Consider the following 27,786-nt stretch of genomic DNA (forward strand, 5'->3'; position numbering starts at 1 on the left):
GACAGGGAGTCACTGCATTTATATTCTTACTTGTGGTTTCTGTTCATTTGTTTTGTTTTTGCTTTTTTATTTTTATTTTTTTCCTAAAAAGAAAAAAACACAACCAGGGAATTTATGACAGTGTCAGGACAGTAGGGGAAAGAGAAAGGTCAGAGGAGTGTAAGGCTAATAAAAAGTGGGTTTTGAATCACATGGAACAGTCCACAGAGTCATGTCTGGGGCCTCATGAGACGACTGGTCCCTTTGGCATGCGCGTCTGGTGCCTGGTCTCCTGATCTGCCTTTCAGACACCCAGGGTCAGTGAGAGCAGGCCACACCCCCGATATCTGCCAAAGACAAACGAGGACTTGACGGAGAGACAAGAAAATGTCCTTGGCTCTGTGCAAAGGTATCACGCCGAAGTCTTTCTTGCCTAACAGAAGAGTCTGGAAGTGCGACAGTCACGATGGGACACACTTTGGCATCACAGTGAACTCCAGGCAGCCACTCACTCATGTGCGGACTTGGCCTCCACTGCCTACACAGGCCTCTGTCCAGACACTCCCCGGCAATCCGCGATGAGACACATGACAGACCCTTCCAAGCCACAGTTCAACAGCAGCGTCCCTTCTCTAGTCTTGCTCTGTCGCCTGTATCAGGAGACTGGGATCCATCTGCTCCTCAGCTCAGCACCAGACACTGATTCCAAAGCTTGGCCATCTGGATGCACACTGAAGGTCTCTCGAGCTTCTCTGACTTTTATCCAATCTCAGTGCAGAAAATTCAGCCAGACCCACGGCCATGTGTGGCAAACAGGAAAGCAGACTGATGGCTGGGCAAGAAAGAGCCAGTAAGTAGCACACTGCAAGGCCAGAGTACATTCAAGAAGGGGAGGGGGCATGTAGCAAGCTGTTGCCCCAAGTCACAGTTTAGGGGAGGCACTATGCCTGAAGGACACAACCAGGTTGCCAGTCTGACCTCACATAATGGGGCCCGCTGGCTGTGGTTCCTGTGTGGAGAGTGGTGGGTTTCCTGCCCCGCTGTGGCCTGTTCCTGCACAGAGGCCAGGTTACATCTCAGTGCCACAGTCCTGAGGAGCACCACGCTGGCCAGCTGGCCAGGCCATAGTCCTCAGCCCCTCTGCTGATGGGGCTCTGGGTTCCAAGGGAAGGCCACTAGGAGGGAGGGAGCAAGGGAAGAGGGCTGCATTCTGCTGGGAGAGGTTCAGGGAGGAACTACCATGGGCTGGAAGGAGCTTTGGCCCAAAACACTGCAGAGCCCAAAGAATGGGATAAATATCAGAAAAATGACAGAAGTGTTTTCACTAGTTTAAAAACAGATTATTGTTGCTATTGTTTGGTTTTGTTTTTTCTGTTTAAAACCACTCAATTTTAAAAGGTGAAGGGGCTGGGGAGACTCAGACCCCTTCACTCTGATCCTTTCTGGGCACCAGGAGGCCTCAGGCCCACACCCGGTGCTCTCTCCTTGGCTGGGCTCCAGCTGCCCAAGCCAAGGTGGGGTGGGGAGACTAGTTCTGCTTCCCAAAAGCAATTCCTTCTCCCCGTCAAACCAGAACCAGGGGATGGGAAGTCCAAAGACTAAAGTGCAGAGAAGTCCGCAGAGCGGGAGGCCTGGCACTGAGCACTCTGGGAAGGAATGGGGGCCGGGTCAGCCCACAGGTGCAACTGTGGGACAAACGCCGACCATCATGAAGGAAGCCCGCGGGGCACAGTCCCCTTTCCTTTGGGCCCTGCTGACACTGTCAGCAGCTTCCCAAGGAAAGTTCTGGTCTGAAAGATACGGTCCATGAAGGGTGAAAACTGTTATAACAATCCCTAGTTGGTAATGACTAGTAATCTCAGGGACAGGAAGGTGGCAAGAGGGGGAAAGTGCATGACATAAAATCTGTGGACCCCAGGTTTCAAGAGCAGGGATATGTGAACAACCCAAAAGGAAGAGTCTCTCCTGGGGAAGGTTTGGTGAAGATGGTCAGGATCCTACCAGCGATGCCTGTTGGGGGAAGGCGTTCCTCTGGGTGTGGGAGGAGCCGTGGAGTAGGAGCAGGAGGAAGAAAGCCCGGGCTGGCATTAGGGCGTGTAGGCTGGGGGCGGCTGGAATTGGTTGATGACCTCATATTCCGAGGGGTAGGGCTCGGTCTCCTCCATCTCAGAGAGCAGCTCCAGGGCCTGCTCCTCCTCCTCTGTGGGGTAATGGCGCAAGAGGTTGGCTGCCGTGGCCAGGATTGAAGCTCCGCCTGCTCCTGCCACCAGGTAGAAACTAACAGCAAAGGTGACATACACTTGGGAACCATGATACTTCTTATGTTGCTGCTGCAGGGCCAGGATGAGTTCAGAAGCCCAGTAGGAAAAGCCAATGACGGTAGCACACTGCAGGACTGGGGGACAGAGGGACAGCACAGAAAGGTTAGCAGGCACCCTGCAACTGGGATGCTTGAGGAACCAACTGCAGCCTCTCTACCCAAACCCCAATGTCAGAGAACCTGCGAGTCCCGGGATCCTGCAAGGGGGAGCTCTCATGGTCATGGGGTTCTTAGGCTGAGGCTGGGGACAGATGCCTGACCCCATCTGGGCCAGCCAGAGTCGCTCAGTCTTAAGAATCTGGAATTGGAAGATGAAGGCTGCTAGAAATCACTGAGTGCTTGAAAGGAACAGACAAGGTCGTGCAGTTTGGGAGCTGAGTTGGCACCATCACCAATCAAATCAACACCCAGCCTAGTCATGGCAGAGGCTAGTCTGTGGGAAAGAAAACGGGGAGGAAAGAATCCGATGAGACCATGCTCTCCAGGGGAGACACAGTGAGACACTCTGCTCCCCTCCTTGCTCATTCCAGGTCCCGGGAGCCCAGCTGAGCTTCAAGCCTATGGAGAGCTGTGAGATTTCTTCAGGAATTCTAACACTATCCCCTCCCAACAGCTGGGCCAGGTATACAGGCAAATGATGAAAGCAAGCTGCCATCACGTCCTAGTGGTCTAAGAAAGGCTAGAGTTGAAATGAGCATCTGGACCAGTGTCTTCTCAGAGAACCCGCCATCCCCACCTGCAATTCCAGACAGGCGTCCCCGCCCGTGGCAGTTCCTCCCCCACTGGGAGCAGGCCTGGGCTTACCTGTGAGGATGTGGGCAAAGGCATAGCGACGGGTGATTTTCAAGGCTGGATGCCTGGGCCCAAAGACATCCAGAAGGAACGCAGAGAGACTACACAGGATGCCCAGGAAGCAGAAGGCAGCAATGACCCGCAGGAGCAGTACTGTCTGGAGATTCATGCAAAAATCTGAAGGGGGAGAACCAAATTTTCAGAACCCCAAGCAGCACCCTGGAGCAGAAGTCCCAGCCTGGGAGTTTGTCCCCCTCAGTCACAGTCTTGGAGAGCCAGGGGAGTCCTGGAGAGAGCAGTCATCACTCCTGCTCCCAGCTGCCCACAGAGGAGGTAGAACAGCACCTGAATTAGCAGATAGGAACCCTGGTCACTGCTGCTGTGCACTCACTTTCTTCCCGTCCAACAAAGCCGGTCTAAGTGCAGACTTCCACTTCGTTGTACTTGCCACAGTCTTCTAACCATTTTTAAAGTCCCTGGCAGTCCGACACGTCAGCCCATTCTGCTAAAGCACGCTCCCAGCTGCAGGAAGAGCCCACTAACTACAGAGTTGAGATGGCTAGAGAGACAAGGCCAGAGGTTGATCAATGTCAGTTCTCTATCCAGCCACTCATTCATCCCCTTTTGATTAGTCTTCCCCACCCCCCGCTTTTGTTTAGTCATTTAGAAGAATGTACCCTTACAAGAAAGTACTAAATAAGTTAGGAAAGATGGTAGGCTGGACCTTAACATTTATTTTTGTTCACTCCCTGAACCCTACCTAAAATAAAACAAAACAAAAAATTTTAAAGGCATAAACCCATAGGAAGGGGAGAGGGGCAAACACAATTCAGGAAACTGGAAAGTAAAGGGACTTAGAACTGACTTGGAAGACTTGGGTAAGCTGAAGTGTCAGCTCAAAGTGGGAAAGCTAAAACATGACTATATTTATACCACAAAAGCCTTTGAAAGGCTCAGAAACTGACAGCACCAAATACTTTTTAAAATGAGGGCAAAGCCATTGAGAGGTGCACAGCACACTCAACCAAAAGAGGGAGTAAACAAGGAAGAAGATGCTGAAAAAGGAGGCCCGGCATTCAGAGTCCCTGGGGTCATGGTGAAGGGCGAGCCAGGACGACAACTGTACGCCAGAAATGTAGAGCAACCCGATCCCCTTCTAGGACCATAATACCACTCTTATTTCTTTTAAATTTTGTCTAGACAACACTGTCGGACCCCTTTGATATCTACGCAAACTGCCATAGCTCCCAGAAACACACAGACAGGACAAAGGCTGATCTAAAAAGAAGCCATTTTAAGCTTCAATAAAAAGTAGGAAATGTGCCTTAACCTCCTCTCCCTCCTCTATTCCAGCCACCGGCGAGCTCTTCTTTCCTTTAGGTCATGGGTCATCAAGTGATGTAGGCAAATCTGAAATGGGCTGGCAGGACTGAGCTTATCGGCTCCTTTCCTGAGTCCTGACCACAGGCTGAGAGGCTGGGAGATGGTGATCATCACGCTCCAGTGCCTATCACAGTCACCAGGGTGCTGGCTAAAAGCACATTCCCAGGCCTCAGGAATTCTGAGCTCTCCGTCTAGAGCAAGGCCTGGGAATCTGGATTTTAACAAGCAGCCAAGGTAATTCCCACACAGGTGGCCCAAGCCTTACAATCCAAGAAACACAAATCCTAGGCCTAGAAGAGGGACTGAGAAGAAAAGTCCAAGAACCCAGGTAGGAGACCTGGAGCCAACAAAGCAGACTCAAACCAAGAGACATTGGCATCATGGGGTCTTGGACAGACCCCAGACCCCAGACCCAGAGCAGATACCAGGAGACCCTGGGCCTTTGTGACAGCACACATGCCTGCCTCAGGCTCAGACTTCGCTGGGCAGATGGTGGCTGAGCCCACACCAGTCTCATGCTCCCGTGGTATGGCTTTGGGTCATCCACTAGGCTGCCCTCAGAGCTGTCATTCTGGTCAGCTGACCACCTGTTTTGGGCCCAATCATCCAGTCTGGTGTTTGCTTACTCCCAGAAGGCTTGCCGGTGTGATAGCTCTGTCAAAAACCAGGCCCAGCCTCCATTTCGTTCAGCCCTACTGAGTTAGCTTAGAGATCATGCTTGGGCCTGCAGGAGGCTTCGGTGAAGGAAAAGCTCCTGGAGACAGGGACTGTCTCCTGGCTTCACTCTGAATATTGTTAGAAGCTCCCTGAGGTAGTTCTTCTTGGTCCACATGGCATGAGGCAGAGACGGGGCAGGACAAAAGTGTGAGCAGCAGGGTGCAAGGGCTTACAGCACACTCTGCTCGGCAGTGGGCTGTGTTCAGATTACTTAATGTGGCTAGGCACTTGGAGTAGGGCTTTAATTGTGGTTCTTATAAAAATCCACTAAGTTTTAACTTAACCACCAGTCTTAACTGAAAAAAGTAACAATGAGTGGCTTCAAAGCTACTTTCTTAAAACTTCGTAATAAGTACAAGAGGTTCATTTTATTATTGTCCTTAAAAATGTACATCTAGCCCTGGCTGGTGTGGCTCAGTGGATTGAGCATCGGCCTAGGAACTAAAAGGTAACAGGTTTGATTCCCAGTCAAGGCACATGCCTGGGTTGCGGGCCAAGTCCCCAGTTGGGGGTATGCAAGAGACAACCAGTCGGTGTTACCCTTTCTTTCTCCCTCCCTTCCCTCTCTCTAAAAATAAATGTTATCTTTTTTAAAAAAGTTAAAAAAAAATGTACACCTACTATATGAGGGCAGGACCCTAAAAAACCCAGAATTTATTTATTAAAAAAGTGTGTATTTATTCTCACATTATTTATACTTCAGTCACCTTCAAAGTACCGAAGTACATTTGATGCAATACATCTATTGAGACTTTTTTTCCACTGCTCAATACAGTTTTTGAACTTGTCAACTTTAATGCCTTTTAGTGCTTCTGCTATTTTTGTTTCACCTCTTCCAAATCAGCAAAACATTTCCCTTTGAGGACTCTTCATGCGGGGAAACAGAAAAAAAAAAAGTCGCTCAGGGTGAGATGGGGTGAGATCGGGTGAATAGGGAGGGTGGGGCATGGGGATAATGCAGTTTTTGGTCAAAGACTGCTGAATAGTCAGCATGGTGTGGGCAGGTGTGCTCCTAAATCGCCCATCATGAAGTGGGCAAATGCGCTGAAACAGTCTTCAAAAATATTTCACTGAAGCCCAACACAGCCTCTCACAACAATACCAGGTGGTACAGTGATACAGACGGGTCCCTAGAACACTCACTTACTGGGGAAAGCCTGTACTACAAGGGGCCCATTCTCCAGAACACAATTCCAGTTTTGGGGGGTCTCCCCTCGAATACTCTCCCATGTGTCTTGTGTTTCCTAATACACTTATTTTAATAACAAAGAAGAGTAGCGCATGACAAAAAGCTTCGGAGAGGACATCCCTCTCTTCCAGACGTCGAACTGCCCCTCCCAAGAGACAAATGTTGTTGGCAGTTTCTACTGTCTCCTCCAGGAATAATAGCCTGTGCACACTGACAGGTCAAACATTATCTTTAAGATTTTATTTATTTACTTTTTTAGAGAGACAGGAAGGTAGGGAGAAAAAGAGAGAAACATTGACTGGTTGCCTCTCGTACATGCCTTGACTGGAGACCCAACCCACAACCCAGGTAAGTGCCCTGACCAGGCTGTGGCCTTTCGGCTTGCAGAATGACACCCAACCAACTGAGCCACACAGGTCAGTTATCACTCTACGCAGCTCAGATGAGGGATTAGAGGCTAGAGGAAATTAAATGACTTCCTTCAGGTCTCATATTACAGAGCTAGTCTCTGAACTAAAGCTAGACTCCAAACCCTTGCATTGTGATGCTCAGAACCACCAAGTCCCAGAGTTAGCGCTTTATCTTTCCCTGATAGGGATAATCCATCAAGCCCTAAAGCACTGCATTTGGTCAAAAGTTAGTATAAATGCTCCCAGAGGCACCCGCAAAGCCAACAGCTGCTCAGTGCAAGAGGGAAACAGCTGGAAGCACAAAATCCCTTCCAGGTAAAACAGGTTTGGGCCGTTAAGGAATGAAAAGTGCTCATACTGGGAATTACTGAGCAAAAACTGGTTGGTGTGGTCTAAGCTTCTGTAGCCATCAGAGTCTGGCTCTGGGAAGCAGTAGGGAAACCACAAAGCACTGGACTTGGCACCAAATCCTAGACCTACCACAGACCATCTGTTACCTAGAGCATGTCACTTAACTGCCCTTGGTCTCTGCTCTCTCATCTGTCATATGAAGGCTCAGCAGTGTTAACTGCCCAGGTCCCTCCTCACTGGCCACAGCAGTGTCAGTCCTAGTGTGTTCTTCCTGTTTACAGCCAGTGTGAGCCACAGAAAGAACCCCTTAAAGACACAGTAAGGATGTGCCCCATCAGAAGGCGATGGTGTACAAAAAAAGGGCTTTTGACCCAAATTCAAACAAGGTTTTTTTTAAATCCTCACCCAAGGACAATTTTTTTCATTTTTCTTTGAGAGAGAGAGAAAGGGAGAAAGAAGAAAGAGAGAGATATCAATGTGAGAGCGAAGCATGGATTGGTTGTCTCCCAGACAGGAAACCATACGTACAGGGACCGGGGATTGAACCCGCAACCCGGGCATGTGCCCCGACTAGGAATTGAACCCACAAGCTTTCTGTTACTGCGATGGCACTCCAGTGAACTCAGCCATGCTGGCCAGGGCCAAACACGTTTTGTCTCAATGTGACTGCCTTTCCCCACTCCGAAACTGTGAATAGACTCTTGCTTGGGCTTAGCGGGGAAGCCAAGTGTGAACCTCCCTAGAGTGACACTAATAGATACCCTGGGAGCCTGCCCCACAGCCCAGGCGGTCTCTCATGAGACAGAGGAGCTCAGTGCACAGAGAAGACAGACAGAGGATCCTGGGAATGCTTAGAACTGAGCTCATTCTTCCCTGCCAGACATCAGTGTGGCAGAGAGGACCACAAATATCTGCTCCCTTGAGAAGACAGAATCCCTCAATGTTGTGTAGGTATTATTTCACTTGTGGGGAGAAAAGGCATGTGGGGCAAGGTCCTCCTTTTAAATTCAAACCATGTAGAGGCTTCCAGCCAAGACGGAGGAGTAGGCAGAAAAGCTTCGCTTCCTCGCACAACCAAAAGAAGGCTAACAAACAATTTAAGAACAAAAACCAACCAGAACTGCCAGAAAATTGAACTCTATGGAAGTCTGACAACCAAGGAGTAAAAAAAAAACATTCATCCAGACCAGTAGAAGGGGCGGAGATGGGCAGCTGGGGCAGAGAAGATGCTGGGCAAGGCAGTGGCTGGTGGAGCAGGCTGGTGAGGCAGCAGCTGGCGGACTGGGCAGTCCCACATTAGGTGTGGATAAGCCAGGAGGAACAACTGGGCAGCGAGACAGACCATGCAACCCAGGGTTCCTACACTGGGCAACATAAAGCCTCAAAACCTCTGGCTGTAAAAACTTGTCAGGTTGCAGAGGCAGGAGAAACTGCCAGTCTCACAAGACTCTGCTGGAAGGGTCCATGGGGTCCTAGAACATACACAAGCCCACCCACCCAGGAATCAGCACCTGAAAGCGCACAATCTGCTTGTGGGTAGCAGGGGAAGTGACTGAAAGCAGGGCAAGAGGTGAGAAAGCAGCACTGTTCTACTATGGCCCCTCTCCCATAAACAGCATCATAATGCAGTGAAATGGGTTGCCCCACCCTGGCAAATACTTAAGGCTCCGCCCCTTACAACTTAACAGGTACACGAAGACCAAGAAATATGGCCCAAATGAAAGAACAGATCAAAACTCCAGAAAAAGACCTAAGCCACAGGAGATAGCCAACTTACCAGATGCAGACTTCAAAACACTAGCAATCAGGATGCTCACAGAAATGGTTGAGTATGGCCACAAAATAAAGGAAGAAGTAAAGGCTATACAAAGCAAAATAAAGAAAAATATACAGGGAACCGACAGTGAAGGGAAGGGAACCGGGACTCAAATCAATGGTTTGGAACAAAAGGAAGAAATAAACGTTCAACTAGAAAATGAAGAAACAAGAATTCAAAAAAATGAAGAGAGGCTTAGGAACTTCTGTGGCAACTTTAAATGTTCCAACATCCAAATCATAGGGGTGCCCAAGGAGAAGAGGAAGAGCAAGAAATTGAAAACTTATTTGAAAAAATAATGAAGGAAAATTTCCCTAATCTGGCAAAGGAAATAGACATGCAAATCCAGAAAGCTCAGAGGTTCCCAAATAAGTTGGACCCAAGGAAGTACACACCAAGGCACATCATAATTAAGTTACACAAGATTAAAGATAAGGAGAGAATCATATAAAGATAAGGAGAGAATCTTAAAAGCAGAAAGAAGAAAGGAGAGTTACCTATAAAGGAGTTTCTGTAAGACTATCAGCTGATTTCCCAAAAGAAACCTTGCAGGTAAGAAATATTCAAAGCCATGAAAGCCAAGGACCTACATCCAACATTACACTATGCAGCAAAGCTGTCATTTAGAATGGAAGGGCAGGTAAAGGGCTTACTAGATAAGGTCGAGTTAAAAGAGTTCATCATCACCAAGCCCTTATTATATCAAATGTTAAAGGGACTTATCTAAGAAATTGAAGATACAAAACTATGAACAGCAAAATGAAAACAAACTCACAACTATCTACAAGTGAACCTAAAAAACAAAAACCAACCAAGCAAACAACTAGAACAGGAACAGAATCACAGAAATGGAGATCACATGGAGGGTTATCAGTGGGGAGGAGGAGGGAGAAATGCAGGAAAAGGCACAGGGAATAAGAAGCAAAATTGGTAGGTGCAAAATAGACAGGAGGAGGTTAAGAACAGTATAGGAAATGGAGAAACCAAAGAATTTATATGTACAACCCATGGTCATGAACTACGGGGATGATGCTGGAGGAAAGGTGGGTACACAGGGTGGAATGGGATAAAGGGGAGAAAAAAAAATGGGACAACTGTAGTAGCATAATAAAATATACTTTTAAAAATTAATGAATTAGACTTCCGGCCAAGATGGAGGCGTAGGTAGACACACTGTGCCTCCTTGCACAACCAAAAGAAGGACAACAACAATTTAAAAACAAAAAACAACCAGAACTGACAGAAAATCAAACTGTATGGAAGTCCGACAACCAAGGAGATAAAGAAGAAACATTCATCCAGACCTGTAGGAGGGGTGGAGACGGGCAGCTAAGTGGAGAGGACTCGTGGCAAGGTGGTGGCTGGCGGACCCAGCAAGGTGGCAGATTGTGGAGCAGGGTGGACAAAGCTGCAGCTGGCAGCAAGGCAGCAGCTGGTGGATCAGGTGACAGACCTCGCAACCCAGAGTTCCACCACAGGGAAATAAAGCCTCAAACCACTGATTGAAAACCCCTGTGGGGGTTGAGGCAGCAGCAGAATAAACTCCCATCCTCACAGGAGAGTTCCTTGGAGAGACCACAAGGGCCTAAACGTACACAAACCCAGCCACTCAGGTTGCAGCACCAGAAGGGCCCAATTTGATTGTGGGTAGCAGAGCGAGTGACTGAAAACCAGCAGAGAGTAGAGCAAGCGCCATTGCTCCCTCTCGGACCCCTCTCCCACATACAGCATCACAATGCAGCAACAAGCGTTACCCCATCGTGGTGGACACCTAAGGCTCCACCCCTTTATGTAACAGGTGTGCCAAGACAAAAAAAAATGGCCCAAATGAAAGAACAGATCAAAGCTCCAGAAAAAATACAACTAAGCAAGAAGAGATAGCCAAACTATCAGATGCACAGTTCAAAACACTGATAATCAGGAAGCTCACAGAATTGGTTGAATTTGGTCACAAATTAGATGAAAAAATGAAGGCTATGCTAAGAGAAACAAAGGAAAATGTACAGAGAACCAGCAGTAGCAGGAAGGAAACTGGGACTCAAATCAATGGTGTGGACCAGAAGAAGAAAAGAAACATCCAACCAGAAAAGAGTGAAGAAACAAGAATTCAAAAAAATGAGGAGAGGCTTAGGAATCTCCAGGACATCTTTAAACGTTCCAACATCCGAATTATAGGGGTACCAGAAGAAGAGGAAGAACAAAAAATTGAAAACTTATTTGAACAAATAATGAAGGAGAACTTCCCTGATCTGCCAAAGGAAATAGACTTCCAGGAAGTCCAGGAAGCTCAGAGAGTCCCAAAGAAGCTGGACCCAAGGAGGAACACACCAAGGCACATCATAATTACATTCTCCAAGATGAAACAGAAGGAGAGCATCTCAGAAGCAGCAAGAGAAAAGGACACAGTTACCTACAAAGGGGTTCCCATAAGACTGCCAGCTGATTTCTCAAAAGAGACCTTACAGGCAAGAAGGGGCTGGAAAGAAGCATTCCAAGGCATGAAAGGCAAGGACCTACATCCAAGATTACTGTATCCAGCAAAGCTTTCATTTAGAATGGAAGGGCGGATAAAGTGCTTGTCGGATAAGGTCAAGTTAAAGGAGTTCATCATCACCAAGCCCTTATTATATGAAATGTTGAAGGGATTCATCTAAGAAAAAGAAGATAAAAAATAGGAACAGTAAAAATGACAGCAAACTCAACAGTTATTAACAACCACACCTAAAACAAAAACAATAGCAAACTAAGCAAACAACTAGAACAGGAACAGAACCAGAGAAATGAAGATCACAGGGAGGGTTATCAACAGGGGACGGGGAGAGAGGGGGGAAGGTACAGAGAATAAGTAGCATAAATGGTAGGTAGAAAATAGACAGGGGAGGGTAAGAATAGTGTAGGAAATGTAGAAGCCAAAGAATTTGTATGTATGACCCATGGACATGAACTATAGGGCGGGGGGAATGTGGGAGGGAGGGGGTGTGCAGTGTGGAGTGAAGGGGGGGAAATGGGCAAGTATAATAGCATAATCAATAAAATATGTTAAAAATAATTAATTAATTAATTAAAACCAGTGGTGCAGTCCACTACATTGTGATAAGAGAGAGCACACATCCTACCCTCCAGTTGTGCTATTTATTTTCCTAACTACTGCTAGGCTGTCCCCTCCAGTCACCAGGGAAAAAGGAAACTGCCATGTAATAAGATCCCAAGTCACTGACTTTTCCAAGGTCAATGGTGAGTCATGGGGCAGAATTTGTTTTGAAGGTCTGGCTCTTCCAGTCTACCTGCCCTTTGCTCTCACCCCTTGCCAACCCAAACAGGCTACAGGCAGGAAAATTAAAGTGGCTTCTGGCCAGGTTCCTTTTCCTGTCCCCTCCCCCTTCTCTTCCTCTCACTTGAGTACTTGTGAGTTAGAGGCACTTCCCCACCACCCAGGACTTCTCAGTTCTCATCCTCCCACTTGCATAGCCTCTCCCCACTGCGACTTTAGCTTCTATGCAAGCTTCTGACATACGACTCCAACAGGGTCCCCTAGTGCCTGGCTGGCCCATCACCACAGATATCAATGGTCCTAGCAATGCTGCCTCAGAGAACAGGCCCCATAAGACTTGGGAGCACTAGCTGCATCGGTCGCCACTCCTCAGGCATACCGGCCCTCTGGCTGGCCTTGGAACTTCCAGTGGCCTGTTGTCAATCATGATTAACCTGACTTCAAATCCCAGGCTTCCTCATTCCCCAAAGGTGCTTCCTGAGGCTGCTGTCGGTGCTGCCCTTCACTGGCCACACTTAAGAGGCAGAGGGGGATTGATATGCAGAAGGAACGATTATCTGGGCTCCCATGACTTGGGGCCACTGGAGGACTGGGTATATCTCTGCACCTGAGCCCAGGTTGAAGAGCAGTGTGAGAAGCAGGAACCCCTGGCGAGTGGGAGAATTCAGGACACAATTACTTGAGCCAGTCTGCATTTGCTAAAGGCTACAGGGCTCTGCAGGAGGGTGAGTGGCTTTGCATCCAGATCACCAACTTGAGCCGAACACTGAGGTGATGAAGGACTTGCGCAGCTCTCATAAAAGGAAAAGATGCTGGAGATCACTAAGGTGTGTGGGTAAGAGTAGAGGCCACACCACATAGATCAGCTGTGTGGCCTTAAGTGAGTCCCCTGACCTCCCTGAGCCTAAGACCACTGTGAAGTGGTGGTCATGACAGCACCTACTAAATGAAGGTGTCATTTAGGAGAAACTAAAGTGGGCATGAAGTGTACTGAGCACAATGCCTGGCACTCAGGCAGGGGACAGAGAAACAGGAAAGTACTGCTCCGAAGCCTGCTGGTCCGGCCAACTTCCGGTCACCTGCAGAGACCTGGTAGGGTCTGTTCTCCCTCTGGAAGCGTCTGTAGGCACCAGACATGGCTGTCATTCTAAGACATCTGTTAGGCCCTGAGTAAGGATCAGCATCATCACACAGGAGAACATGTCTAAAAGCCCACTGGGTACGCAAAACCCAATCACTACAGAGAAAAAGAGAAGCAATCAAGACCTCCTGATTCCTTGCCACCTTCTGTGATAGCTCATGAGGTACCACTGTCAACTGTTATGAATGGACACCAAGTATTCCTAGCTTGCAATGCCCAAGAAGATGGCCATAGGTCAAAACTATCCATGGGTTAAGATCTCTAAACAGATGAGGAAATGTAAAGGTTAAGGAAACATGCTTAGTATATACATAAAAATATGTATGTGGGCCCCGGCTGGGCAGCTCAGTTGGTGGAGCGTCATCCCAGTACACTAAGGTTGCATGTTCAGTCCTTGCTCAGGGCACTTAAAAGTAGGAAAAAAAAATGTTCCAAGAAAATATATGTGAACATAGAAGAACCTACACCATGAACTTATTTTGTTACATGGTTTTGAGAAGGATACACACCAAAGTAGAATAACCCTGAGATCATTCCTGTGACAGCTGAAGTAAAACCAAGGATAAAAAACATCATTTCATATTGAGTCAGTAGATGAGTCAGATGCAGCTATTGTTACCCCCAGGTGTGTGGCCCTGGACCTATGTGACTTCACTTCTCTGAGAAGCAGCTTCCTGGACTTCTGAAATAAGGACCAGGGATCACATTGCCTCTCCCCTCATCAGATGAATTTCATGAGCCTCCCTAGGAATGATCTGAATGGGAGAAACATCAGGAACTCTCTCCTGGTTTGTAGGTGCAACAAGCCCTTGAAACACTGAAATACCAGGGAATCTAGATGAAGTGATGGTGGCAGCTGTGCCTCAAAGAAGGCAAGTAAGGGGAATGTGCTAAGGGAAAAGCCATCCAGACTCAACTCCAGCTTGATGGCCTGTCTGCCATCACCTACGTGCCAGAGAAAAAAACTGCAGGTCACAAAGCCTCCATCATGTGTATAACTTCTGTCTTAATGAATCAGGGAACAGCCCGGAAACAAACCAGAAGCCCCCAGCCTGTTCTCTAAATCATCCTAATCCCTCAAAAACTCAATGGAGATGCAAAAGTCAGAGAACTCTCAGAAAAATACAACATTAGGCCACAAGGATACAGCTTTTCAGCCTAGACCTGAAGAAGTGGTATAAGATCAAAGTCACAGAGGAGAACTTGACCTTTTCACCAAACCCCAGTGTCTGAATCCTTAAAGAGGCGACATGAAGATATCGAACGTTAAAAGTTTCCGAGGGACTTCCGCCCAAGATGGAGGTGTAGGTAGACACACTGTGCCTCCTTGCACAACCAAAAGAAGGACAACAACAATTTAAAAACAAAAAACAACCAGAACTGACAGAAAATCAAACTGTATGGAAGTCCGACAACCAAGAAGATAAAGAAGAAACATTCATCCAGACCTGTAGGAGGGGCAGAGATGAGCAGCCGAGTGGAGAGGACTCGTGGCAAGGTGGTGGCTGGTGGACCCAGCGAGGTGGCAGATTGTAGAGCAGGGTGGGCAAAGCTGCAGCTGGCAGCAAGGCAGCAGCTTTGGCGCACCCCTTTACATAACAGGCACTCCAAGACAAAAAAAAAATGGCCCAAATGAAAGAACAGATCAAAGCTCCAGAAAAAATACAACTAAGCAAGAAGAGATAGCCAAACTATCAGATACACAGTTCAAAACACTGATAATCAGGAAGCTCACAGAATTGGTTGAATTTGGTCACAAATTAGATGAAAAAATGAAGGCTATGCTAAGAGAAACAAAGGAAAATGTACAGGGAACCAGCAGTAGCAGGAAGGAAACTGGGACTCAAATCAATGGTGTGGACCAGAAGAAAAAAAGAAACATCCAACCAGAAAAGAGTGAAGAAACAAGAATTCAAAAAAATGAGGAGAGGCTTAGGAATCTCCAGGACATCTTTAAACGTTCCAACATCCGAATTATAGGGGTGCCAGAAGGAGAAGAGGAAGAACAAAAAATTGAAAACTTATTTGAACAAATAATGAAGGAGAACTTCCCTGATCTGCCAAAGGAAATAGACTTCCAGGAAGTCCAGGAAGCTCAGAGAGTCCCAAAGAAGCTGGACCCAAGGAGGAACACACCAAGGCACATCATAATTGCATTACCCAAGATTAAAGATAAGGAGAGCATCTTAGAAGCAGCAAGAGAAAAGGACACAGTTACCTACAAAGGGGTTCCCATAAGACTCTCAGCTGATTTCTCCAAAGAGACCTTACTGGCAAGAAGGGGCTGGCAAGAAGTATTCCAAGTCATGAAAGGCAAGGACCTACATCCAAGATTACTGTATCCAGCAAAGCTTTCATTTAGAATGGAAGGGCAGATAAAGTGCTTCTCAGATAAGGTCAAGTTAAAGGAGTTCATCATCACCAAGCCCTTATTATATGAAATGTTGAAGGGATTCATCTAAGAAAAAGAAGATAAAAAATAGGAACAGTAAAAATGACAGCAAACTCAACAGTTATTAACAACCACACCTAAAACAAAAACAATAGCAAACTAAGCAAACAACTAGAACAGGAACAGAACCAGAGAAATGAAGATCACAGGGAGGGTTATCAACAGGGGAGGGGGAGAGAGGGGGGAAAGGTACAGAGAATAAGTAGCATAAATGGTAGGTAGAAAATAGACAGGGGGAGGGTAAGAATAGTATAGGAAATGTAGAAACCACAGAACTTATATGTATGACCCATGGACATGAACTATGGGGGGGAATGTGGGAGGGAGGGGGTGTACAGTGTGTAGTTGAGTGAAGGGGGGGAAATGGGACAACTGTAATAACATAATCAATAAATATATTAAAGAAAAAAAAGTTTCTGAGACATGGGGCAGCAAACACCTGAAACACAGCACAGGCAGAGAGAACAGGGAGAAAATACAAAAACCTTCAAGAATGGTTCAAAGGCCCAGGGGGTGAAATAAGTCAGTGAGAAAAATCTAAGAACCACATGACTGCACTCCTATGTGGGAGAGTAAACTGAACTCCTGGACACAGACAGCAGTATGGTGGTTACCAGAGGAACAGAGGTGGGGGGTGGAGGAAGCCTAATACATGGTGAGGAAACACAGTTTGATGTTGGGTGGTGGGTACACGTGCAATATACAAATCATATATCACAGAAATGTGCACTTGAGACCTATATGATCCTACTAGCCAAGTCACCCCAATAATTTTTTTTTGAAGACAGTAGGGGTGGTGAACTGTGCTGGTACTAAGGGCTGTGATGGGTCCACTGACCATTCTTCAGGTAAAAGCCAGGCAGTACAGTCCTGCGCTCACACCGCACAGCCTGTACCTTCACCGCTGAAGAAAGGGGTGAGCAGGAGCAACTATGGGGCTCCTTGGGACTGCAGCTGCTGCCCCGCACCCCCAAGCTGTGGCCTCCCCTGTGTCCAGTAAGTTGACCAGTCCCTAGTTCCTTTCCCCTTTTCTCTGCCCACCAGGCTGGAAAACACGAAGAGCAAGGAAACCTCGCCTCAGTAGGGCACAGATGTATGGTTTCGAGAGCCAAATTCCAACTGTTTTTCTGAGGCTGGAACTGACTCCAGGTTAGCTAAAATGCCACAGACTCCCCTTTTCTATAATAAAAATGCAACTACTGTAAAATTTGAAAATTATTTTAAAACCTAGCTTTATGAAAAGTTGCGTTTTATCCATTAATTGACTGCCCTAAAGAAATCTTCCTACATCCCAGAGGTTCCTTGAAAGGGGACCCCTAATTATAATGGCCAGCACCCTTATCTTCTCTCGGTATACAGCGCCCTTCCTCAGGCAGAATCCGAAAATAGCAGCAGTCCAGATTAGTATGGCATGAAGAGTAGGTGCTTGGCTGAATAACATCTAATTAATGAGAAGCCGGACCCCAACAGAGCCACCTGGCGGGCATGAACACCGGACAACAATGGGGCTGTTTCCTTCAACTAAATCTTGCCCTAGCTATCGAAGCACCAGTGTGCACTACATTCTACCCCCCACCGAGGAGCCCGGGTCGCCCAGGAGGAAGAGGGCCGGCGAGTGGTGGCCTCACCTTTCAGCAGGTCCGGCTGCACGTAGCCCAGCACATCGGAGACCCCCAGCTCCTGGCGGGAACAGGTGCCGCCGTGAATGTGCAGCCAGGCAGGCTCGGCGAGGGCAGTGCACAGCGCCGTGATGGACAAGGCGCCGGGCAAGGCCGAGGCCAGGCTACGCTCCGGCTGCTTGGGCAGAGCGCTGCCTCCTGGGGTCCTCCGCCGGCGCCCGCCCGGCACCCCTGCGCCTCCGGGGGCGTACATGCCCGGGGCCGCCCGCCGTCGCTCCGGCGTCGCTGATCCTCGCCGCCGATCTCCGCGAAGAACGCAGAGTCTGCCTGTTCCGGAGAGGAAGCAGGTGAATAAGGCGCAGGGCTGCCAGGGCCGACACAGGAGGCTGGGCAGGTTGGGAGCAGGGGCCGAGAGAAGACAAGAGGGTAGCAGAGATTCAGGGGGCGGTGACGGTGACTGGGTCACTGGAGTGGAGGTGCAGAACGACGACCCGGAGAGGGCTGGGAACCGCCTGGGAACTGGGAAGAACGGGGCGGAGATATGGGTTACCGGTGGGAGAGAGACCCGGACTCGGAGTCTCAGCCAGAGGATGCCAAGGAAAGGAGGACTAGGCTGGGCCGCAGGGATCCGAGACCCAGGATCCAGGAACGGCGCTCTGGGACGCTACCTCTGCCCGGAGAAGGCCCTTCCCACACCGATCGCTGTTCCTCACCAGTCAGCGGGCCTCTGGGATGGCGCCGTTCCGGCTTGTCACAGTCTCCTCCGCAGCCCGAGGTCGAGCGATCCCAGGCCCTAAAACCCAAACACCTAGACCAACCCGAGCCGACCCACTTCCGCTTCCTCTTCCTCTGCGTCCGCCTCCTCGCGCTCCCCGCCCAGTCTCCGCGAGCACCATTGGCCAACGTACCGTCGCCTCCCTGCCTGGGGCCTCACGGGACTAGTAGTTCCAGGCCGTCCCGCTACGCTTCTCGCCGAGCCGGAGGTGGACTACAACTCCCAGGGGGAAACGCGGTGGCATTAGAGGGCACTTCACTTCCCAGGTCGACCCGGGTCCTCCGGTGTAAGTGGCCGACCCGCCACCCCGGCGGCGGAGGGGAGGTCGCGAGAATCTGCGCATTGGCACTCGCCGTTTGTGCTCAGCCCATCTTCTCGTCCTGCGTCGAGTCGCCATGAAGGAATCGCTGGTGCTGCTGGGCCGTGTGCCGGCGCACCCAGACTCGCGCTGCTGGTTCTTGGCCTGGAACCCCGCGGGAACTCTGCTGGCCTCGTGCGGGGGCGACCGCAGAGTCCGCATCTGGGGCACCGAGGGTAAGGCCAGTCCTGGGCGCACGACCCCGCTTTCGGGAGTTCTACGTGCGTGCAGTGCAGGTGCCGGGCTAGGGGTGCGCTCATGGAGAGTGGGAAGAGGCCACCTCGACGTGGAGTCGAGCTACTCCGAGAAAGACTTTTCGGACAAGTACCAGAAGCAGAAACGTCAGGAGACAGCTCAGAACTGTGGAGGAAATTGTGATCGTTGCTGAGGCAGGAAAACAAGGAGAGGAGAGCAGTGGAAAGTAACCCGCAGAGTAATTTGCGACGATGGCGAAGTTTAAATTTTATCTCGAGAGCATTTGGGAGCCATTGACTATTTTAAATTAGGAGGGTAACTCCCCATATGATGCCTCCAGAGGAAGTAGAATCAGTTACTTCTTCCTAAAAGCATGTTGTTAAATATGCCTATTGGGTTTGGCCTCCAGCTTGGTTCCAGTACTAGCCCCAATTGTCAGATGGCATTGATAGTGTTTCAGTGTCTTCTGGTGCACCCAGCCCCAATGCCTGGCCTGGCCTCTGCTTTTAGGTGACAACTGGATCTGCAAATCTGTCCTTTCTGAAGGCCACCAACGCACTGTGCGGAAGGTGGCTTGGTCTCCCTGCGGCAATTACTTGGCCTCTGCCAGCTTTGATGCTACCACTTGCATTTGGAAGAAGAGTCAGGATGACTTTGAGGTAACCAGGCTGGATGGGACCAGGAGTGTTGGCCATTTGCTCTCCAGGGCTGATAAAGGAACTTGAGCCAACCTGGGTCAGTGGGCTGTCGGGGGTTTCTGTTGATTTTTGTCCCTCTCCCCTTTTCACAGTGTGTGACTACTCTGGAAGGCCATGAAAATGAAGTCAAGTCAGTGGCCTGGGCCCCATCTGGGAACCTCCTGGCTACCTGCAGCCGAGATAAGAGTGTGTGGGTCTGGGAAGGTAAGTCCAGGTCCCTCTAGGTGCAATTGGGAGCCAGCAGACAGACAATCATACAATGTGACCCTGATAAGGTCAGCTCATGGGCTCCTGTCTGTTTTCTTCCCACAGTTGATGAAGAAGATGAATACGAATGTGTCAGTGTCCTCAACTCCCATACACAGGATGTCAAGCATGTGGTCTGGCACCCAAGCCAGGAGGTAAAAGTCTGGCAAATTATCTCGCTGGGAAGGAATTCTGGTATGGAGGGTTGTCCCCAGCCCCCTTCTGCCCCTCAGCCTTAGCCTGGTTTTCACAGGGAACACTATCTGTGGCCAAAAGACGTTAATCCCTGTTACAGGGCTCCCTGGGACTATCCTGTCCTAGCAGAGAGAGGTTTTGGAACCACAGGCAATTCTTGGGCCATAAGTGCTGTTTTCTTGCGTCCCCAGCTGTTAGCTTCTGCAAGCTATGATGACACAGTGAAACTCTATCGGGAGGAAGAGGATGACTGGGTATGCTGTGCTACCCTTGAGGGCCACGAATCCACTGTATGGAGCTTGGCCTTTGACCCCAGTGGCCAGCGTCTAGCATCTTGTAGTGATGACCGTACCGTGCGCATCTGGCACCAGTATCTGCCTGGCAATGAGCAAGGTGAGGGAACAGGTACAGAGCTAAGACTTCTCCAAAAAATTGACAGTCTGCTCAGGGGCTAAGACACAGATGAAACACAGCAAACTGGGGTAGAAGGGGAGATGTGCCGCCATGGGAGGGTGCCAGAGAATGCTAGAAGAATCAAGGAAGACTATGTAGAAAGGCTGGTTTCATTGGAACTTGAAAGGATGTATAGGATTTTGGGATTTTTTTTTTTTAATCCTCACCTGAGGATGTGTTTTTGTTTGGAGAGAGAGAGAGAGAGAGAGAGAAACATCAATGTGAGTAAAACATATATCGGTTACCTCCTGGATGCTCCCTGACCAGAGACCGAACCCACAACCTTTGGTGCAGGGATGGAGCTCCAACCAACTGAGCTACCTGGGCAGGGCAGGGTGTGTAGGATTTTAACACAAGAAGAGAACTCTGGGTGAAAATAGAACAGCATGAGCGAAGACATTAAAGATGGGAAAGCCTAGGTCTACTCCAGAAGTAGTGATTCCTTTAGTTGAAGCACAGAATATATAAAAGATTTGGGGAGAAGGTGGGTTGGGCTGGCTGTTGGGTGGCCTTCAAAGGCAGGCTACTAAGTCAGAAATAGTCTGCAGCAAAAGGGTTTTTCTTTTGTTTGTTTTAAAGAACAGGATGTTTCCTTCTCAGAATTCTGTAAAAATGCCAGTCTGGCCACAGTATGTAAGGCAGATGGGTGAAGATGGGGACAGGAGATCGAAGATAAGGACTCATGATGGAGGGTCAGAGTGAGGGAGGGCAAATTAGGATCTCCTCTGCAGTGGGGCATTTAGTCTTATGAGGTGCTCAGGACACAGATGTGTCTTGGACTCATCTCTTGTGCAGGGGTGGCATGCAGCAGCTCTGATCCCAGCTGGAAGTGTATCTGCACTTTGTCAGGCTTCCACTCCAGGACCATTTACGACATCGCTTGGTAAGACCTCCATCTCCTTTCCCCATCTCCACGCCACCCCTCCGCAATTTGGAGACATGTTAGAAAAGTCAGACCTCTGTGCCCCCTTTGAGAATGTAGCACCTTTATTTCTTCCGAACAGGCCGGACTGTCCACCATGGTGGCTTAGAGCTGGCTGGCACAGGCTCACAGGAGTCCACAAGAGACTCAGGCTCAGGTTTGCACCTGCCTTAAGCTCCCAGACAGAGAGGGCAGCACTGGCCTTTGCAGGAGATCACACAGCACTGTACCATCCAGAAATACTCATTAATGAGAGTGGATTCATGGCCAGGATTTCTATGGTTTGGTAAAACTGACTCTACCCCTACGGAGTCTAGAAAAGCCAATGCCATTCATATAGGAGAGCCAATTGGGCAGTTCTGGCCCTAAAAATCTATCCCTAGGAAATAGTCCTAAATAATGAAAAAAGTTAATGTGCCTCTAAGCTTTATCTTAGCAAATATTGGGGAATAATAGAAATAGACTTATGTGATAAAATTCAATGGCCCAATATATCACTTTAAAAAAATGGTAACACAAACTTCATGACAAAGGGAATTGCTTATGTTAAGTGACAAAAGTGTAAATCAGAATCTTAGGTAGTTTTTTAGGTTAATTGTTTTGGGGGGGTAAACCTAGATGGCAGCACTGGAATGCTTAGCAGGTGATATCTATGGCTGTACATTAGAGAAGTTCTTTAATAAGAGGTGTTAGCTGAAGCCTGAAGTTTGGGAAGAATGCCAGCCAAGGACTCTAGAATCAATGTCTTATACTAACTTGCCAGGTTGGGGAGGGAGCAGCCACCAGCGTGTGCACTGATGCACGTGTCCTTCCCAGGTGTTCGCTGACAGGGGCCCTGGCTACAGCTTGTGGGGACGATGCCATCCGCGTGTTTGAGGAGGACTCCGGCTCAGATCCGCAGCAGCCCACCTTCTCCCTGACAGCCCACTTGCCTCAGGCCCATTCCCAGGATGTCAATTGTGTGGCCTGGAACCCCAAGCAGCGGGGACTCCTGGCCTCTTGCAGTGATGATGGGGAGGTGGCCTTCTGGAAGTATCAGCGGCCTGAAGTCCTCTGAGCCACCTCTACTTTTGACAGAATTGTGGTTCCCTGGGAAATGTCATAAGACTTTCCTAGCCCAAGAGGACCTGAAGGAGCAGCCTGGCCTTCATTTAACTTGGCTCTTTCCCAATGAGACCTGGGTAGATGTGCAGGGCCACAGAACCACGTGCTGTTTCCCTCCTTCAGCACGGGGCCCTTTGTGAACAACTACAGAACAGCAGTGCCTGGTAGTTATGCCACAGATTTTGCTTCCCTTTAGCTCACAGTGTTCAAAGTTGGGGGGCCAGGGTGAGTGTACTACTTATAATCACCTTGTCTATATGTAGGAGGGTTGTATCTCAGACCTTTCTGAAATTGTAAACCTTATAGAAATAATCCCTGTAAGTCCCAAGTCATGTTTATATTATTAGGACATTAACAATTTAAAACATTTCCATAATGAGTCCTTTTCTGAAATAGGTCCTGCCTTCCTGATTTCTGAGTAAGTCCTTGCATTTAAGACATCTGATAAATATTGAAGGATATATTTTTTAGTGTAGACCAGTTTAAAGACACCCCTGCTTTCCCTCAGAAACCCTGGCACAGGGAATGCCAAAAAAATAAATGGGGAAGGGTGTGAGCCCTAAAAGGTAGTTACTGGCCTCAGGCCATGTATTCTCAATGGGGCTGAAAATTGGTACTTGGGTGGAGGACCCAAACAAAACATTAGAGAGACAGTAACTTGTGGTCATCTAAGGGACCGCAGTACACAACACAGTGCGCATGTGGTATTACGTTTTCATGGTGAGGGCCCTCAGGAAGGAGGTTTCTGATATAGCTCCTTATTATTACTGCCATAGGTGATCACTTATGCCATCTCACTCAAGTTGTCTTGTGTCACCTGATAGGGGTTTTGGCGTGAGGACTGTTCCCCAAAGCTGTAGACTTCATTAGATTTTTAGACCACAGACTGAAGAGACAGCTGGGGCAATACTGAGTGGTGTTTTGGTGTGCTCTGTAGACCCCCAGGGGGTCCGGAGTGCCTGAGGCTTAAGGGGTCTGAGAGGTGAGCTGTTGCCATACTGGCAGGAGCCAGGGCAGCAGCACCAGCTAGTAGTGGTAGTCTCTGCCTTGCTCACAGCAGAAGTACTGCCAACTTCACTTAGAAATGTCCTTCAAGAACAAATACAAATTAATTGTATAAAATCTTGACCCTTGGGAACACCGCCACGTTCTGTGACAATGGCAGCGTGCAGGCAGCACAGTGAAGTGTATGTTGAGGAAAAGCAGTTGTGTAGCTAAACTGCAAGCGGAGCTATGTACCATTTTTACTTATAGCAAGTTATAAGATCAAAACCTGACTACTTGGCAGATGATTTCTGGGAAACGAATGAGCCTTTTACTCCAAGGGCAACTGATACAGCATTGCCAATGATCAAAATTCGAGCAAAATTCAGAATTCTGAAAAACTTGGGACAGACACCGTGAGCTTGCTTCACATCTTTCCAAAACACTCATTCAGTATTCATTAGCTCCAGACTCATCAAACCCTGTACTGGTCTCATTTTGACCAGAAAAATACGTTTCAGCACTCAGCGCTTGCTAGAACTCATGAGTCACGACACTGCCCACCAAGAGAAAATGCTTCGTTGTTCGGCACTCAAGAGTTCTGGAACAAATTAATGACAAGTACCAAGGTACCACTGTACTTAAGATTCTTCTGAGATTGGTGGTGATACTAACAAATGTGATTTGTATGATGAAATGTGCCGACATTTGGAAGATGTGCATGATTCAGTTAATCACCATTTCCCAAATCCCAAACAATGTGTGATGTTACAGAATGATTCATGGGTAAGAGACCCATGGACTTAATGTAACAGTACAGGAAGCTCATTGGTAAGGTTTCAGATTAAATATTGCACTTGAGAAACTATCACTTGTGGAGTCTCACTATGGCATCAAATAGCCAGTTTCCAAAGCTATTAAAAACTCCTTCCTTTCCAACTATTTGTATGTGTAAAGTCAGCTTTACTTCAACTACTTCAACTTAAATAACATATACAATTGTAGAAGCAACTACAAGAATCTGTATTCTATTAAGGAACAAGATTTGTAAAAACATAGGCCATTCTGCCTGTATTTGCTCTATAAGTAATTTTTTATAAAAAGTCCACATAAGTTACTTTTAATGTAGTTTTAATTTTTAATATGGTATCAGTGGATAATAAGCTCTTTGGGGCTCTTAATTTTTATAGTGTAAAGGGTTCCTAAGACCAAATCATTTGCAAACAGCTGACCCAAGGAAGTTACCCTTGAGAATCATCTTTTCAATTTTATGCAGTTATTCCTACAGAACAGGAGGCGAGAATTTGAAACGGAAATTTTACAGATCAAGATCACAGTATCAGAGTACCAAACTTGGGCCATGCCCAGCTGGTGTACTTCAGTCCCTCCTGTGCTGCCTCCTTGTTGGAGTGCGTGGGGAGGGTGGGCAGACTACAGATTTCAAGGAGCTTCTAGTCTGTGATCTCTCCCTGCAGCTCAGTCCCTGCAGCGGTGGTGATACCTGGGTAATTAGGTGAGGGCCCAGGTATACTGACTAAAAAGAAGCTACCTAACCCTCTCTTTGTAACTACTGAAATGGCTGCCTGTGACAGCCCAAAGAACAGCCTTGTCCTCCAGAAGTATTAATCCTAAATTCAGTGGTTAAATCTTTTTGACCAACAGCCTCAGGTTAGAGAAAAGAAACTTGATTTGGAATCACTGCAAAGACAAATGGTTTCTCCAATTTATTTTAGAATGCCTAGCTCTATTCAAAGAACCACCAACAGCATGCCTAAAAATGCTATACAGTTTATGCTCGACAGCTACGTGACACCTGCACACACTGAATCCAAAGCCGGGATGGCAGAGCAGCAGGAGGGAAATGGAGTGGGAGCGGGCTGGGACAGCACCTGCACTGACTGGCAGTTCTCTCTGCGCACGGACCTGGTCCCCACAGCTGTGATCCCACACAACTGTCCAAGTTCCTAACTCGGGTTCAGCTCCTCTTTGCCAAGGCCTCTGCCCTCAATCCGAGTCACTGTCTGTCTCGGCTTCTTTCACATCCACACTGAATTTGTATTCCTGGTCACATCCCATATAAGCATCACTCATGAAGTACAGAGTGTAGTTGTGGGCGCCAGTGGCCGGGGCCACGAAGTCAAGCTTCACCTAGAGAGAACAGGCAGGAATTAGGGGAGCAGGACACAGGGAGAGCACCCTGCTCCTGTCTCAGAACAAATGCTGGGCCCGTGGACACTCACCTTGGCCTTCTGCTGCAGGGTCAGCCTCTTGATAGAGATGAGACTGTTGGACTTGGCATCTCCGATCACCACCCACCAGCCCTCTTCACGTTTCTGCAGTGAACAGAAGCCGAAAATTTCAGCACATAACGCTACTGACAGTCAGATGCGACCGTGAGAATGGTTACAAAAGTAGGTTTGAAAACAAACCAGAAAGGAAGCTTTCTAAAACTTCCTCTTGAAATTTAATTTGATGAAACTAAGATTTTGAAACTGTTGTAAGGCATCTCCCTGAAATGAATTTAATGTTTAAGTAGCAGGTAGACGCGTTTTTTGGTTCAGGCTTGCTTCCTCGTCCCAAAGTACCTTCTCCATTCACCACTTGCCACTGCTTCCAGGATTCCACTATTAGAGACCTAGACTATGTGGCCTGGCAGCTCTGAGTTCTTCAGACACCTTTTTAAGGCGCATCTGCCAGATTTAAAACAAATGTGGAGCCGAGCCTGCCCACAGAGAGGATCCATCCGAGGTGGGCCTTGCCTCTATTAAGAAACTTCTGCTGGCCACTCCACTCTGAGAAAGTCCAAGAATTCCTAATCAAAGCATCATTTCTCAGAACGCATTAAACCAGTTTGTAAAATTAAACTTAGTGTATCTGGTTTCAGCTTTCAACCTTCAATTACTCTCCCATATGAGAAATCAGCTTTTCTTTCTGGTGTTAAGAAACAAGCAACTAGAAGCACATTAAGTGGCAGTGGGAAACGAGAGAGAAGAAACACCTAGAAAAGTCCAACTGACCTGAAGCCATTTAATTTAAGGTTACAGACAACTTGTGTTTTAATAGTCACAGATTGACAATAATGTTCAACTGTTATTTTCAGCAATGACCAGTCATCTAAACTTTTTATAAAGAAAAAACTTTTTTTAAAAGATTTTACTGATTTATCTTTAGAGAGAGGAAGGGAGGAAGAGAAACATCAACGTGTGAGAGACACATGGATCGGCTATCTTTCGCTTGTCCCCAATTGGGGACCTAGCCCTTGACCCAGGCATGTGCCCTGACCAGGAATCAAACCAGTGACATTTTGGTTCGCAGGCCAGTGCTCAATCCACTGAGCCACACCAGCCAGGGCCTAAACTGTTTTAAGGCAGCCCTGGCCGGTGTGGCTCAGTTGATTAGAGCATCATCCTGTAACCGAAAGACTACAGGTTCAATTCCTGGTCAAGGCTCATACCTAGGTTGCCGGTTCAATCCCCAGTACAGGCACCATATAACCCCAGGTCCAGACACGTATGAGAGGTAACTAAATGATTATTTTTCTCTCACACTGATGTTTCTTTCTCTCCCTTCTTCTCTCTCTGAAACCAATGGGAAAATGTCCTAGGGTGCAGATTTTCAAAAACAAACAAACAAAAAATTTAAGACAAAAAACCCCACAAAAATACCAGTAGCTGAAAGATTACTTCTTGCTCTATGACTATGACTTCATTATTACTCTAAATCTCCCTCCTTAGTGACAATGCACCCTTGTACTCAGACTCTACCAATGGATAAAAGGCCTCCAGCAGATACCTGGAAAAGCCAGCTACCAGGACATACCTGTGGGAAGAGAGGGGCTATCACAGGACCCGTGACTTCCTCCTCCCGCTCCAGCTGTACCAGCACCACAACGGGCCCGCCACTGGTGGGGAGAAAAGCAGGACAGCACATCAATGCCAGAGCGGTAGAGTCACAGCATACCAGCGGGATCCCACAGCAGGGAACCTGGCCCTCTCGCTCACCTGCGAATGATGTCCTTGTCCACCACTTCGTAAGACAGCTCGATATTAGGGTAGCGGTTACAGAACCGGGCCACATCTGCCATCTGGCTGTCAGACAGCTGAAGCAGTGCATTTCGCTCTTCATCCTCCATCTCCATGATGTCAAAAACACTCTCCACTCCCTGTAGCGGGTATTCAGAGGTCAGGGGAGAAGAGACCACATGCTAACAAAAAATGAAATGGGCTCTAAGTGGCTGCTAATTTCCAGCCTACACGGTCAGCCATCTAAAGACATGGCTTCAGAGAGAACACGGCCCGCATTCGTCAGGCTCTTTAGCATCTCAAAGTATAACACCTTCAGAGGAACCAGACAGAACCAGGAGTCTTCCCTGCTGTGACTCACCCCCCCCCCCCCCGCCCCCCACCACCATCCCAA

At 48.1% G+C, this 27,786-nt stretch overlaps 3 protein-coding genes across 3 annotated transcripts in view; 1 reads left to right on the plus strand and 2 right to left on the minus strand.

Annotated features, from left to right (window-relative positions):
- Positions 1-17: 17 nt before the first annotated feature.
- Positions 18-18,287, minus strand: TMEM127 (transmembrane protein 127). The gene is made up of 4 exons (XM_024571783.4): positions 18,154-18,287; positions 17,450-17,767; positions 3,104-3,268; positions 18-2,374 (listed from the first exon to the last, which is right to left on the minus strand). The coding sequence occupies exons 2-4, from the start codon at positions 17,691-17,693 to the stop codon at positions 2,067-2,069; spliced, it is 717 nt and encodes a 238-aa protein (XP_024427551.1). The 5' UTR covers positions 17,694-17,767; positions 18,154-18,287; the 3' UTR covers positions 18-2,066.
- Positions 18,288-18,460: 173 nt separating this feature from the next.
- Positions 18,461-22,540, plus strand: CIAO1 (cytosolic iron-sulfur assembly component 1). Its single transcript, XM_024571786.4, has 7 exons — positions 18,461-18,749; positions 19,279-19,427; positions 19,559-19,670; positions 19,779-19,867; positions 20,099-20,300; positions 21,156-21,243; positions 22,099-22,540. Exons 1-7 carry the CDS (start codon positions 18,611-18,613, stop codon positions 22,337-22,339), a joined length of 1,020 nt encoding a protein of 339 aa, XP_024427554.1. The 5' UTR covers positions 18,461-18,610; the 3' UTR covers positions 22,340-22,540.
- Positions 22,541-25,065: 2,525 nt separating this feature from the next.
- Positions 25,066-27,786, minus strand: part of SNRNP200 (small nuclear ribonucleoprotein U5 subunit 200) — a 28,889-nt gene continuing 26,168 nt past the window's right edge. The window contains exons 42-45 of the mRNA XM_024571785.4: positions 27,372-27,532; positions 27,190-27,271; positions 25,611-25,703; positions 25,066-25,518 (exon numbers count right to left, since the gene is read on the minus strand). Of these exons, the coding sequence (XP_024427553.1) occupies positions 25,375-25,518; positions 25,611-25,703; positions 27,190-27,271; positions 27,372-27,532 (480 nt within the window). The 3' untranslated portion in view covers positions 25,066-25,374. The remainder of the gene's footprint in view (positions 25,519-25,610; positions 25,704-27,189; positions 27,272-27,371; positions 27,533-27,786) is intronic.

This window comes from Desmodus rotundus, chromosome 5, assembly GCF_022682495.2.
Source record: "Desmodus rotundus isolate HL8 chromosome 5, HLdesRot8A.1, whole genome shotgun sequence".
NCBI classification, from domain to species: Eukaryota; Metazoa; Chordata; class Mammalia; order Chiroptera; family Phyllostomidae; genus Desmodus; species Desmodus rotundus.